The sequence below is a fragment of the Apaloderma vittatum genome, unplaced genomic scaffold (genome assembly GCF_000703405.1).
Source record: "Apaloderma vittatum isolate BGI_N311 unplaced genomic scaffold, ASM70340v1 scaffold9826, whole genome shotgun sequence".
Classification (NCBI taxonomy): Eukaryota; Metazoa; Chordata; class Aves; order Trogoniformes; family Trogonidae; genus Apaloderma; species Apaloderma vittatum.
The window spans coordinates 740-16000 of record NW_009721261.1 but is presented as its reverse complement, the minus strand read 5'-3'; the positions used below and the strand labels follow the sequence as shown (position 1 = coordinate 16000).

At 38.3% G+C, this 15261-nt stretch overlaps 1 protein-coding gene across 1 annotated transcript in view; it reads left to right on the top strand.

The window, feature by feature from the left end:
- Positions 1-14190, top strand: part of ATF7IP (activating transcription factor 7 interacting protein) — a gene marked incomplete at its 3' end in the record, with an annotated part of 46450 nt that extends 32260 nt beyond the window's left edge. The window contains exons 10-12 of the mRNA XM_009871312.1: positions 6816-6894; positions 12826-12993; positions 14005-14190. Of these exons, the coding sequence (XP_009869614.1) occupies positions 6816-6894; positions 12826-12993; positions 14005-14190 (433 nt within the window). The remainder of the gene's footprint in view (positions 1-6815; positions 6895-12825; positions 12994-14004) is intronic.
- Between the last annotated feature and the right edge of the window lie 1071 nt (positions 14191-15261).

Here is a 15261-nt window from a genome sequence, read left to right as displayed (position 1 = left end):
CGTCGTGTATTACTGTGGTGTTGGTATGCTTCATGGATTGTCTGTTTTACAACCCCCAGAATTTTTTGTAGTTTGTTACTGTAAAAACTGTTAATAATAAAATTATCTGCACTGTGTCAGTGTGCCACACATAATTGTCAGAATTTTGGTATTTACTACCCTGGAATTAATTTTTATTTTGCACTGTATTTTTTGTTGATGCATTTTTTTCCTTGTCATTTTTCACTTTGACATACTGAAATGTTTCTTTATGAAAAGCAGGTGGCATTACAATGAATAGCAATTTTATCTCTTTGTGATGAACTGAACCGTGGCGTTATATAATACCAAAACATTTTTTCTAATCATATATATCAGATGTGAACAGAGAAGTGTATATTCAGAACTTGCCTCAAAATGCCAACATTTACCTTCTGGTTTTTCCTGTGGTACAAATACACGTGCGTGTGGGCGTGTGTATGTGTGCTGTTATACAAAATGATGTAACGGGTAACATTTGCTGTTGAATTTGAGTTTTAAAGATTTTTTTAGCCAGTTTTCTTCAGTAGTTTGCCATTAGCACATACATGCTGTGATGTTGTAACTGCTTCTTTCTGTGTTAAATTTCACAATTGTAGTTACGGTGGGACATACCTACTTATCTCAATATCATGTCTACCATATGTGCTATGGCCTTTAAATTCAGTCTCCTCTTCTGTATTTGTTTTCAACATGGAATTTGGATAGCCTCTTTCTCCTCCCTCCTCCTCTTTTTTTCTTTCTCTGTCTTTCCAAAATTAGAAATGATGAATCAACCTAACTTGCTGCAGTGCTGGTCTGAAAATGTTGCTGGATAGCAAAGCTAAGGTGCTATTTTTATGCCCACTACACTGTATTTTACACCAGGTTGAAATGGTCTCAGCATATGGAGAAACGTAAAGACATAGCAGCCTGTCTCAATGCCCCTGCTTTTCCAGAGGCAGATGAGGAAACTGCCTCAGAATCACTTCAACACCACAGTCCTTCATTCTATTGCGAAGCGGATTCCTCTCTGATTTCCCTTTATTAATTCACTTTTGAATAATGTGTAGGTTAATTATTAAATATTGCAGTGGTATATGGGAGATAATGACAGCCTTCCAGAAGAAGGAGACACGTATATTGGTTTTATTGCAAATCTTAACTGTGACTTCAGATTCAGGTGTCTCTGTGTATATGTGTATATGCATTTTTTATCCAGGATTTTGATTACCTGAAAGATCTCCATTTTCTATTCCACTTTCTAAAAAATATCTGTGATATCCATATGGCATTGGTTCTAGAAAGTCACTGTATAATTCTCTTCTTCCTCAAGGAAAACTGTGTTATTACTGCTTTGTCCTAGCACTTCTCCCCATAAGTACATCCTGTTTATCAGTACATGTGTTTCTCAGTACTATCTTTTAATTGTTAAAGACTTTAGTGTTTGGAATTGGAGGAAAGCAGATGTTACGTTGTCATAGTATATATAGTGGAAAATGCATGGAATTCTGAGTGTAGGTCATTTTTGCCAATCCTTTGTAGAAAACCCCGACCTGGAGTTTACGTAATTATTCTCGTATGAATAGAGATTTTATGTTGTAAGAAATCACAACCAAATCTGTTTCTACTAGTTTTCATGCTAAAAAAATCTAAAAATGTTACTCGAAAGAATCAGTACTATAGAGCACCTTTCAGCAGAAGTTTTGTAGCTAGTAGAACACTTCAGAAGTTTCTAATAGCAATTTAAGTGAGAAAAAAGCACAAACACAAGTATTTGCATTTATTTTATCCATACGCAATGTGAAGCAGTGTGTGCTTAGCTGTTTAAGTGGTGTTTAGAGGAGGATGACTCAGCCTCTGTTTGAGGACTTCGCAGACTTCACGCAGATAATTGAGAGGGTGAGGATTTACTCTTTTGGTTTTCCCCCTAATCTAGGGTCTTGCACTTGGCCTTAAAATACTTTTTCTTCACGCTTGCCAAATTTGACGCTCACCTGGGGCATTTAGCAAGCAGACAGAGCCCAGGAGTGGGCATATATTGGTAAACGCAGTAGGTGGGGACGTGACTTTGCAAACTGAAGAAGCTGGGGCAGAGGGCCTGCAATTTGACAAGATTTTATTTAGAGAACACACTTTTCAAAAACAGATTAAGATTATAAATGTGAAGTGCCTTCTCCTTGGGTGGCTGTTTCAGGAAGAACGCACAACACTGAAGGCGAATAGCAGAGTAGTGTTAAAGTGCGCTCACACCATCCTTCCGCATTTGTGGTGCAGGCGTGTGCTCAGCTGCTATTTGGCCTCTAATTTGCTTTTCCCCTGCTACCTTTTTTCCCTCCTTCTGCTTCCTTTTTTCACCTTTGTTTCTGCCCCTAATCATACCTTGCAGTCTCCTTTTCCCCACTTCACTAGTGTTTTGCCTTTCAGCTCTAAGTTATGTGCATCTTCATGGGCATCTTGAAAACTGACATTTCGAAGTAGAATTTGTTAGGTTTAATTTTCAACTCTGTTTTTAATTTTTTTGTTGCACTGCTGTGTGTTAGGATTGCTATGCTGCTGGCTGCTGCGTGAAAGCAGAGAAAAGTTTAAACTAAGGCAGCTCAGATACAGTTGTGGTTACCTGGGTGATTCAGTTCATGATGTTGCTACTTCCAGGTTTCACCAAGTTACCTCATCAGCTTATGGGTAAAAGGGGACCAAAATGGCAAAGTGAATGACAGCATTTTGGAGGATTTCTACTTACTTGGAGCCATTTACGTTAAGATACGTCAGCTGTTAAGGGTGGAAAAGGGAATTGGACAATTTCTTTTAAGTCTCAATGTAAACTTTTTTCAGTTTGATTACTAGAAACTACCTAGATGCTGTTCTAAACAGTGAGATTTAAGTGCCACTTCTGCTCTGTTTGGAGGCTGCTGCTCTGGTTCTGACAAATGATGAAACAGTGGTTTTGGGGGTTATAGTTTTGTTTGCTTTGGTGGTTTTTTTGTAACTGTGATCTTTAAATAGATAGAGATCATTTTATTTTGCTGTGGTTATTTTATTTGTGTTCCAGTTATTGGATATTTTAAAGCAACTGAGTCTTCCATTGTTTAAAACTTGCCAGGCAATACGTCAGCTAAAGAACCAGGCATGTGTTTGGGGGTTTCATTAAATGATTTTAATTATTTTGCTAGTGTAACTGTGCTGATGAAGAGATGTTGTGATTGCACCATCTTGCTCATCTGCAGAGATCTGCTGAAGCAAATTTCAGGTTCTTGGCTTCCTGTGTTTGGAGAAACCTGAAAACTGATAGCAGACCAGAATACCTCAGGTTTGCTTTTCTGCATTATCAGTTTCTGCTGCAGTGCTTGCTGACATCTAATACTAGGAGCTGAAAGACTTGTTCTCTTATTTCAGTTTTCGACACCGATGTGAATATTGTTCATACATGACTGAAATTCCAATGTCACGCTTCCCTTTGCCTGCCTTCTTCAGGGCTGCAAGCCTTCTTAAGCTGGTTTCTAATTTTGCTCAGAGTAGCATGTCTGAATCTCCTGGTGTGTGACTTGACAATCTCCTCCTCAGAATCCAATTTGCTTCTTTTTACATAAGCAATAGGAGTTATTGTTCTCTAGCCTTTCCTCAAGCTCTGTAGTAAGCTGGAGTTTTCACAAGTCCTTATAGCAACAAAAATTTCCCTGAAAGAATTTCTGAGTAAAATAGTCATAATACTCAAAAGGGTTATTTTTACTTTCTTGATGGTTTGGGCACAGGATTTTCTGAAAAACATTTTTTACTTGCTTTTGGTGAGGATCGATTCAAATGCTTCCATTTGTAGGTCTTAACCATTCAAGGGTGAGTGACACCATGCCAGAACTATCTGAGACAGTGTGGTAAAGCTGCTGTTTCGGATCACCAAGATGCTTAATTTCACCATGAGAAAGGAGAAAGGTCCAGTCTTCTAATACCCAATTCTCAGTTCTTCCTGAAGCTCCTTGTCATTCTGGATTCTTATCTGGATTTGAGATACCTACACTTATCTTAAAACTGTGTGCCAACACTACAGGGTGTAGGAATGGATACTCCTTTTCCTTCTGAATGTAGGTGGATGCTCCGAGTGGTCAAAATCCCAACCTTTATGGCAGGCATAATTAGCAGTCTATTCTGTGTGGGGATAACCTGCCTGCACCATACCCCCCTAGGCAGGAAACACAACATTTTCAGTGTTGCAAGTTTCCTTAAAATTTTCCTGTGCCCCTAAATTTCACTCAAGGGAGATGCACGGTTGATGAACAAGGGGAATCTAGTGGGGGAGGCTGGGGAGCCAGGACTTCAGGGTGCACTATGTGTGGAGTACAGTGTCTTTGTGGGGTATGTGTTTTGTGTGCCCAGGGTTTGGGGTGTACCACAGAGCAGCACTCAAAATGCCCTGCAGATCCAGAATTTCTAATGTGGATTGTGGAGAAAACCTAAGAACTGCTTATGGATAGTTCCTGTTGAGGAGATTGCTACCAGGATTCTTTAGTAGAAAAGCTTGAATAGTGTGGCTATCAACGAGAAGGGGTTTTTTTCCCTGAGAAGTGTGTTTGTGCGACCTTACTGGCTGGTTGGATTTGTCATTTGGTAGTTTCTGGTTTAACTCGAGATTTTGACCTTCTAGACATACCAAAATAAAAAAAAAATGCATGCAGTAATACTTGCTGACTTGGAAGTTCAAAGTACTTTTTGGGCCGGCATGGTTAACTAGGGCTTCAACACAGCTCGTACAGAGTATTTTTCTAAGGATTTCCTTGCAGAGGAAGAATTGAAAGGAAATTACTTCAGACTAATGTATTTTATAATGGAGAGAAGTTAATGGCTTAGTGTTAGTTTTTCCTTTTTCCAAGTCCATAAAAATCTCCCCGTCCATTTTTCAATCTGCTTTCTCCTGGCAGAAAGCGTCATAATTCAAAATACAAGTCATTGACTTGGAAGATTATCAAGTTGGAATGGAATTCCTCTTGACTTCCTGCTAATCAAGTAATCATTGATTATTTGAATGTGCCTTTTATCTTAAGCTTCAAGTGGGTAAATCAGCTAAGAAAACTAAGAAAACTGAAGCTGGAAAGTCTTTGAAATAGGAATCACTCAACAGAAGAATTACATGGTTAATAAATCTGAAAGATGCTTCTCTAAGTATAGCAAAGATAGAGCCCCTAGAGGTGTCTCTTCTATCACCTGTGAACATAAGTAGTTCAATATTTCTTATTCAAATTGTGTATCGTGTAGGTTATTGGCAGAATTTCATCAGTGGCAGTATCAGAACTTAAGAAATCAGGTTGTAATAATGCGTAATGAAGAGTCAGTCATGTCAGGCACTCCAAATTCAGTGACCAATGATTTGGACAGAGCTTTCATTTGCGTTTAGTAACCATATAATGCATCTTTTTCCCTCTCCTCAAAGCCTCGGCTTTATGGCAATTGTCCTTAGGACCTCCTTAAAGGCTTCATTTTACCCAAATGAAAGGTCCTAGAGCAGATAACCTCAGTATTCAGGCTTTTTGCATCTATTCCCATCTGACTGCACAGAAAAATCTCTATAATCTTCCTAGGGTTTATCGTGTTATCATTTGTACAGGCCCTGTGGGGCTGGTAACTCTTAGGCTTTTTTCCATATTAATTGTTTAGAGCTTTTAATAATTGTTGCTTTCCTAACGCTTTGTCCTAAGGAGCCTGGTTTACTCTAATCCATAAACTGGTAGCAGTTCAGTCCAACAGTAAAAAATCACCTCATATGCAGAACCATAAAACCTCTATTTTTTGCAACAAGTTTAAGGAATTAGAAAATTATGTCATTCAAGATTTCTTTTTGTATAAAGTATGTTTAAGAACCCAGAAATATATAGGACCTCCCCCAGTATTTTTTTCAGCACTGAAAGAAAAGTGGTGGTGGTCCCTCTAGTCTTGAACAGCCAAGGGACAGTAATTGTTCCAGAAGATAAATCTTTTTCTACGGTCCTTACAGTACTTTGCCTTCATAAGAGCTTAAAAGATACTTCTAACCTCTCTAAAGAGATGGTTACAAATGGCTTCATATGGAGAATAATATAATGCTAAAATTTGTGGTAATGGCTGAAAATCCAGTAATTAAGTTACTTTTAAAAGCTGGATGCAATTGGAGTTTTCTCGTTGCTTTTGATGACATATTTTAATAGTATACAGGTTCTAGTGTAGATTTCCCTTTTTATTTTGAAGTCAGTTTCTTTATAGGCACATAGACTGAGCTGCCTCAAGATAAGTAATGTGTTGTTTCGTAGACTGTTCTGTCAACAGCTTATACTGCTGTAGAGGAAAGGACAGATTACAAACTTGGACGAGGTGCCGGTGTCTCTCTCTAGGGATGCATTCTACCTTAAGTTACTCCAGGAGTGGCTTTGGTGGACTTGGCAGAGTTAGGTTAACAGTTGGACTCGATGATCTTAAAGGTCTTTTCCAACCTAAATGATTCTGCGATTCTGTTAAAATGCTGAGAGCCGTAACTGAAAGATACTCTATTACACTTAATTGTTATTAATTTATCTGTGAAATAGCAATGTCATCAATCAGTGTTTCTTACTGCTTACAGAACTAGAAATACTTAAATATTTGATACCATGATACAGTCATTTGGTTATTGCCCGATTTTCAATTCTTGGGAAATTTGTCAGAAATTTCCTCCTCCTGCTCTTGTCATCACTTCCTTTCTAATAAGTGTATCAATTCTGAGACCTCTCCTTCTGAATGTTCAATTCATATCCCTTTTCCAAAAGCCTATGTTCCCTGGATTTGCTTTTGCAAAATGAAGGAGTTTTGTCTTTCAGAGCGGGAAGGTCACAGGAAGTGATTCAGGAGGTGTCATTGATCTTACACTGGATGAAGAGGATGATGGCTCTTCTCAAGGTAGGTGAAAAAGCTCTTGCTAGCTGTAGGGGTAATTGAGCTACAAGTATTATTTCATCCCTTGAATGACAGAATAAACTTCTTTTCCTGCTTACTATGTTTTATTTCTCAGTGTTTCAGCAAAACAGGACTGTTGGAGAATGCTGATATAGGCGTTAAATGAAAAGAATTCTACTTACTGTAAAAGTCTTTAAGGTTTTTACCATTTCCTTAATCTAAGCATTGTTGCTGTCTGTGCTCAAATCTGTTAGGCTTGGGGAATAATTTGACATGTTTGAATTCTTTACTATGTTTCAGAAAGTTCTTCTTAGATGTATTTAATTCTTCTGTTTACTGGTTAATGAAAGACCTTTTAATTCTACAATTGTTCTTCAGGCATTAGATTATTACAGCTTCTACTCTTTTGTTTAACTAAAAAAATATGAATACTAAATGCAGATCTGTTCTTTACTTTGGCACTATATGCCAAGATTAGAATAGATATAATTGTGCTCTTATATCCTTTGGCAGTTTCGATGCACTTCAGCTTTTAAAAGAATACATTTTTCTTTAGGCTTTGCATAACTGTGGGCAAGTCTAATTATAATTAGTGTTGGATTAGCAAAGAGTTTTAGTGTTTCAGAGAAGTAATAAGAATCTATACTTAAGACCATGTATTGCACTGTCAACTTAACTGAAAACAATAATATTTCTGCTATTAGAGATAAAATTTTAGTTCTGCGTGGTCTCTAAATGCATTTTGAAGTCTACCCACCAAAAAGTTTGATTCTTTTGGATGACCTCAGTAGCAATCTCTCTAGCTAGCACGTTCAAGTTCTGTGCATGCATTCCTAATAGCTTACTCTGTGTTAGGGTTACACAAATACGGAAAATTATATTGGCATGTGGTAGCGTTTCCTTCAGTGAGGAAGAGATGTGATGTTGCCACCAAAAGGGGCCTGCATGTGGAATACAAGTATTAGAGAAGCGTGATGCAATTCAGATAACTGATAGTCAGGTTCTTCTATCAGTAGAGGATATATGGTGGACACGAAATTAAGCCTGAGGCAACAGTGTGTTCTCATTTAAATTTAAATTACTATTCCATCCACATTTTCACTAGTGGGACCACACCTGAAATGAGGTGTCCAGTTTTGGCTCCTCCTTCCCTGAGTTCAGAAGAGTTGTAGCACTGGAGAGGGTCCAGTAGATGGTGTCAGGATGGTGGGGGCCTAGAGTATGTGACCTGTGACAGACCATGGCATATTTGGCAAAGAGCACAGAGAGTCAGTGTAATGGCAGCCTGCAACCAACTACTCGGAGAGTAGTTACAAAGGTGATGGAGCACAATTCTTCTTGTCAGTGCGAGATGATCTTTCAGGGCCATGGCTGTGACCTACAAGTTTAGGAGGTTCAGGTAGAGCTGGAGGGAAAAGAAAACACAGTAGGAAGGTAGTGCAGCACAGAGGAATGGTAGAAACTCCACGCTTAAATGTTCTTCAGATTCACCTGGGCAAAACCACAGTTCATTTGAATTGGTGTTGGTGATGATCCAGCTTCAAGAAAAGGCTGGACTACATGGCCACTGGAGGATTTTGATGACTCTGTGAATTACTTAGCTGAGTGCCAGAATAGCCTACGGAATCAAGTTTTTGTCACTGTTGTCTCTTCTGAGGGCTGGACTCTGGAGGCACCAACAGGTCTAAAATGGATTTGTGGCATGTTTTAAAGTAGCGTATCACAATGTTGTAATGTATTTCAGATAATCTTCTAGCAAAATTAACACTTTACACAATTTTTTTTTCCTCCCTGACTGCATGGAATATGTCTTCACCTCACAGTTACCACAAAAGATGGACACCGTAGTTGCACGTGCAACTATAAGAATGCTTCTCCAAGTAGAAGTGCTAGCAGCCGCGGCACTGTCGGCACATTGTAGTACGGGAGCTTAATTCTTTCTGAGTTTCTTTCTGGAGGCTTGTGCCAGTATCATTCAATATGCTCCTGTGGGATAGTCTGAGATTCTTTCCCATTAGTTGTCAGATTTTAGAAAATCCTCCTTTAATCATTAGGAGCAAGGCAGGCAGACTTTCAGGCTGGGTTGGCTCCTGTGTGTCTCTTCATTGCAGAGCAGAACCCAGACTCTCACTGACAGAGTCTGCAGCCTTGCAGATGAGTTATGTTTAGAGTTTCTGTGAGGAGGCAGTATTTTTCATACAAGCTGTAAAAATAATAAGGTCTAAATAAAAGCTTGAGTTTCACTGTGTAGGAAAAGCACATTTCTGGGATTTTGAGCAAGTTTCTTAGGAAATAATTCACATGTTCTGATAATATTCAGGTTTAAAAGAGGGAGACTTCACTTTGGACAGCTTTTGCGTAATCATATGCATGTATATACCTTTGACCAAATATTTTTTCCACTGCACTTTGTTTACAGCAAACATGGAGCCGGTATTTTGTTGTAGATTTCTTGGTACACAGCCTCAGGATAGAAAGTACCTGCAGCATTATGGTGTTTACTGCAGTGTGCTAGGGTATCAGTTCAGTACTATTTCAAATAGAGAAGAGCAACGCTTACATGGTCTTCTTGGGAACGCTCAGATCCTGATAATTTTGTTTAAAGCACTTCACTTGAATACTAAGTAAACCTAATTCTGTTACTTGTAAAAGGTATTTAAATAGGTATTAATGTTTGGAGAGAGATGTCTATTATGTGCTTCTCTTTAAATCTCTCCTGGTACAAAGTTACACTATTTTGGTAGTAGGTAACTACCATGTGTGACCTTGTTGGTTGAAATTATAAAAGATTTGGGTTGAGAGTAAATTTTCACTTTGTGATAGGTTTTTAAACTTGTTCATATAATCTGATCTCCATCCCTTCCTTTTTCCAGTGAAGTTTCCATTTGGATCAGTAACATCTGTAATACTCTATACCAAAGTGTGCATACAGGATAAACTAGGCTTAACCTTGAGGTTAAGAACTGCAGAATTTTTAGGTGTTTTGTTGTGTGAGGTTATTAAACTGAAATTATCGTTTCAGTATTGGGTCATGGAAGAGCAGACCAAGCTCATTAAGCTCAGTTTTTAGTTATGGTAAACAAAACCCTGTGCATTATTTTTAAGGGCTAATTATATTTTGAGAGTGGGGGATTTTTGATTGGGTTTAAGGATGCTTTTTTGGGAGACGTGGTGTTATTTAGTGTCATAGTGATTGGGACCTCTAGTCACGTGCCTGAGCCACTGGGCTTGGACACGATGCTGCTGGAGAGCAGGGGAGGTGTCCCTCAACAACTCTTGATTTTACATTTTGAAACCCCACTCTATTAAAACAAAACCACGTCTTAACCGCCAGCACCTTTTTTAGATACAGACAAATTGTTGTCACTGTTTTTTCAAAGAGTAATCTGATACATTTCTGTCTGCAAGTATCTTGCAGTACTTTTGTGGTCCCCTTGCTATACTTTTTATTAAATATCTGTGTAGCACACTGCACCGAATTACTATTTAAAATATTAAAACAACTAATAGATTTAGCTGATACCTATCCTAAACTAAAGTGGATTTGTAATCTAAGATACACACGTGTACTCTCAAAAACAGCCATGTTCCACTTTTTTTTTTTGCATTTATCTTTTTGTAGGAGAAATTAACAAATACATACAATATTAGTTTTTTATAAGCCTTTTTATCTAATTAACAAATCTAGCTTTCTGGATAGTTTTTTGTCTTATTCTACCACCTGCGTATGGTATGTTTGCTGTTATGTAATCCCATTATACTACTTCTGAATGAGTACGCTGATTAAAACTCCTCCACTGCTGTAACTGCAGTGTTGTAGGCCCATTTTCTGGCATGGAAATTATCCCCTATTTTTTCCCTTTTATGTATTAGATGTGGTGTTTTGCTTACACCTCCAGTAGTAACGATTTCCATTTTATGCTCATTTCCATAAATCAGATCATCCTGCCTCCTCCAGGTCCACATTTCTAAGGAATAGGATGCTGTGTTCCTTTCGCATTGGAACTGTTCCTGTATTACTTTTGCCCTTAGTCCTGTGCTTACTGTGCACCCAGTCTGCCTGTTTCCATGGCTGATTTTTCACTTACATAGCAAAACTAGCCTTTGGTATTTTTTTCCACTTATTTAGTAAATTCTAGTTGGTTATTTTCCATTATTTCCTGTGGCTGGTGCAATCCTGACATAGTTTTCAGCAACTGGAATCTCAGCAGGACTCTTAATTTGTCAGGGACAAACTAACTTGTTTCTTTGCGAGATTAAAAAACCAAAAGCAAACCCGGAGAAGCCCTCACATGTGTCCAGGCTGTCATTTGTACTCAAACTACAGTTTTAGGGCAATCATGTGTCTGGGTTTTTACTAGCTGGATAATGAGCATGTTTTCTCTAGGTCATGGCTTACTGTGCACTTGCATCCCTTATCCAGCAACGGTCGAAATGTGCATCAGTGTGTAAATACTCAAAGTAAACAGGTGTATGCACCTCTGTAGGAATCTGTTCAGAGTCAAGTCATTTGTTGAACACTGGGAAATCTCTTCCAGCTCATGGAGAATAGAAGAAGCTTGAACTGATCACGAGATCTGTTAGTTGATGAAAGAGCAGGAAACGTCTCACCTTTTCTTTTCAAAATGAGCATGCCTTTACTGCTCCTTTTACACACTTTGAAAAAAGTAGGAAAATGGTATTTTCATCAAAAGACTTCAGTAGAGTGGACAGAAAGGCAATATGGTCTGCAATTTGTTTTTCTTTTAGTTTTGAGGTCTTTGATTATATTTGTAATATAGGAGTTTGTGAAGGGTACCACTACTTCTATAACGGTGTTAAAAACAGCTCAGTGAGACCATCAGAATAGTCTCAACTGCTAAAAAACATTTTGAGCTACACTGTCATTATCCCTGTTTTTAATGCTTTGAAACCTAGTTATCATACTTCATGGATAGTTTCTAAATGTGTTCTTCAGCATATTGTTACCATATTAATATTTCTCAAGAGTAAAACACACATTAACATGCTTTTATTCTTATATTATGCACTCTCTTACTAAATTAGTGGCTGCTGTATGTACAATTTATTATGGCAAATCTGTTTTGAATGAGCGCCCTTAAAACATACTCTTTTATCTTGCGATTTTTAGGTTTTTGTGGTTCCTACTCTGCCCACTACTATAATCTAGCTGAAATATCCAGGCAAAAACTTCTCAATTCTTTATTCAACTTGTGCACAGTCTTGATTACATACAGACTTGCACTCAAATACTTTATATTGTCACAAACAAACTGAAGTAGGAAAAGTACTGACGTAGTAAGCTGCAGATAAAGACACTATTTGTCACTTCTCACAAGTCAGTGAGTCATGTTGAGGAGGGTGTCAATGAGAGAAAACAACTTGTTCTCTTTTTCAAGATTTCTGAAAAAAAATAAAGCTATTCCCCCTTTTTAAGAAAATAGCGTGAAAACTCAAAGCAGCGACAGGGCTGACTAATGGATTGAACAAAGGAAAGAGCAAACAACAAAAGGATGGAAGCATCAAAGGTAGACAAGATTTGTTTAGGGAGATTTATCACTTGAAACAAATTGAGTACAGCAGTGTTTAGGCCTTTTTAAGGTTTTAGGCTGTTCTTTTCTAATGGAAACTTTTAAAGACTTTGGCATAGTGTTCCACTAAATTCAGGTTTCCAGGTTGTGCTGAAATACACAGACTTCATGATGATACAGTGAAACATTTTGGAGTATGGGGGGAAAAAGCTTGAGGTGATGAAAGTGAGGATAATTGAATGAATTTTCTACAGTTTTGTTTGCAGCATGAAAAGATCAAAGAAATACCAGGCTAGGAAATATTCTTTGCTAATCTGTGAGTGATGGGTGAAAAATATTTTCAGACTCTTCTGATGCTCTAATTTCTGTTTGTTGTTGTCTAAAACTTTGTTTCCTTTTATAGCAGATGTGAAGAAGCAGAACCAGACACCCGTCGCGGGACCAAGCGCACCCACCCAGCCCACGGCTCGACCTTTGCAGCCTTTGCAGCCTTTGCAGCCAAACCCTGTGCCGCAGGCAGGTGTGCCAACGAGTGGACCTTCCCAAACCACCATCCATGTATTGCCTGCAGGTAACTTCATTTTCCATCATTGTATGAATGCAGCGACTGCTTTTTTTCTTAAACTAGTCTTGTGTGTCCTGTGTCGTGCTGATCTTCTCAGGTGAACGCCGAGAATTTTTGAGTCACTTGTAACATCTTCTGTTCCAGTCAGTTTCCCAGAATCTTTTTTTTCTTTTAAAAAAACAAAAGGCTGATTAAGTGAAAGGGGAAAATAGTCCTGTTGGTTTGGAAAGAATTCAGGGTCAAATTATTTCAATGGAAAGGAAGAAATCCTGCAAAGGGTGGTCATGGAAATTATTAAATATACTGTTGTTGGTAAAAGTGAAGGAGAAGAAACAGCCTGTAGCAGCTGCATCATTTAACTAGTTGGGAAAAAAACATTAGCAACATCACTCCTAGCTCTGTCCACTTGCACCTTTTGGCAATTAATCCTTTTGGCAGAGGAGATGGCAAGGCTGACATTGAAGTTCTGTCTCTAGTTAAATGTTGTTTTGTCTGCAGTGTGATACTTTTTTTCCTTTCTAATGTGAAGAAACAAAAATCCTCTTTTTTTTTCTTCTTTATTTTACTCCTTTCTTCTGTAAAAGACAGTTGAAGATTAGTTGGCATTGGAATTGTTGAATTGTCTTACGATTAGTCTGTTTTACAGACTCTTTGGTGACGGGTTTTATATTTTCAAAGTTGTGCTTACATTCAGGACCTTTTTTTTTTCTTTTTTATCTTGGTGTTGGGTGTTACATTTATCTTTTCTATTTAGAATTTGTATATGTGTTGGCATTCTTATTTCAGGTGAAAATTGCTGTATTGTTTAGACTGGTTTTTGTGGGGTTTTTGTTTGTTTGATTGATTTTTCATTATCAAAAGCAGATTGAATTTCACAGAGACAGGTGTTTGGGGTTTTTTTCATGGTTCAGACGAATCAACTTTCCAAAGGGGGAGGGTTGGGCTCTGAAACAGGCGCATCTGCTTAAAATCATGGAATTCCATTCTTAGGTTGTGGTCTGTCTGTCTTTTTTCCAGCTCCAACAACAGTGAATGTAACTCATCGGCCAGTGACTCAAACTGCTGCAAAACTTCCTATACCAAGAACCCCTGCGAACCACCAGGTGGTCTACACCACCCTTCCTGCGCCGGCAGCTCCGAGTCCCGTCAGAGGAGCTGTCATGCCAAGCCCGGGGTTAAGACCGGTCACCCCACAGGCTGGAGGTAGGTGACATTTTTAATTCCAAGCACACTTTAGCACGACACAGCTTGGTATGTTCTACCTGATGGGTGTGGGGTTTGGTTTTTTGTTCGGGGTTTGTTGTGTGGTTTGGTTTGTTGGGTGTTGTTTGTTTGTGGGGTTTTTTTTACAATACTAGTCCAAATGACAGAGGTTGGAGGTTTTTTCCCAGCTTATAGGCTTTAGAAAAATCTCAGGCTGTTAATTTACTCCCCCTGCAGCTGTGTAAATGAGGGAAAGCTGGATTTAGGTCGTGTCGGGCACTAGCTCTGCCAGTTCAGGCATCTCTGTGTGACATGCCCAATACTTTGGCAAGGTAATGGAAGGTAATGTCATAAGCATCACTATTTTCTAGAAAGATAGTTAAAGACCATTTTGTTATTATGGAGTAAGATTAAAACAGATTAAAACATATAAGATTTCCTGTCTAAAGTTATATCAGGCATCCTAATGTAATTCTTTATTAATCTCTGCTGTCCTATACCCAGAAAATTCTCCTATTTTCTCACCACATGTGTCAGAAATCTGTGCATGCTGGAGTTTTCCTTGACTGGAGATATCAGCAGGTTCATCTTGACTTTGCAAATGTGTAACTGGTATCTTCCTACAGCATTAAACTCATTTTCTGAAATGAGTAGTAGGTGTTAAAAACAAAGACCATAAAGTTAAATGATAGTTTATATTTTGTTACCAAGGGGTGGGTCTTAACTGCCTTTTTGTAGCTCCCCACAATTTCTACACTATGGTTATTGTAAAACTATTGTTAAACATAAAATCCTCTGTTCTTGTGCCCTGAGTATGAGCCTACTTTTGTGAGGTTCAGGTAGTGATTTTTTTTTTTTTTTTTTAAATGCCATCTGTATAGGCCAGACTCAGAGCACAGCATCTGTGAGCCATGTAAAACTGTACCCATGTAGATTTGTGCAAAAATAATTATTTTATTGCTCTGAAATGGAAAGTTTTTGTAAAGGACAATATCCACTTATGTTTGTAGCAGCTTAATTGTGAGGATCTCTTACAACTGCATTCAGCGGTGAATAATCAGCTGTGTTAGC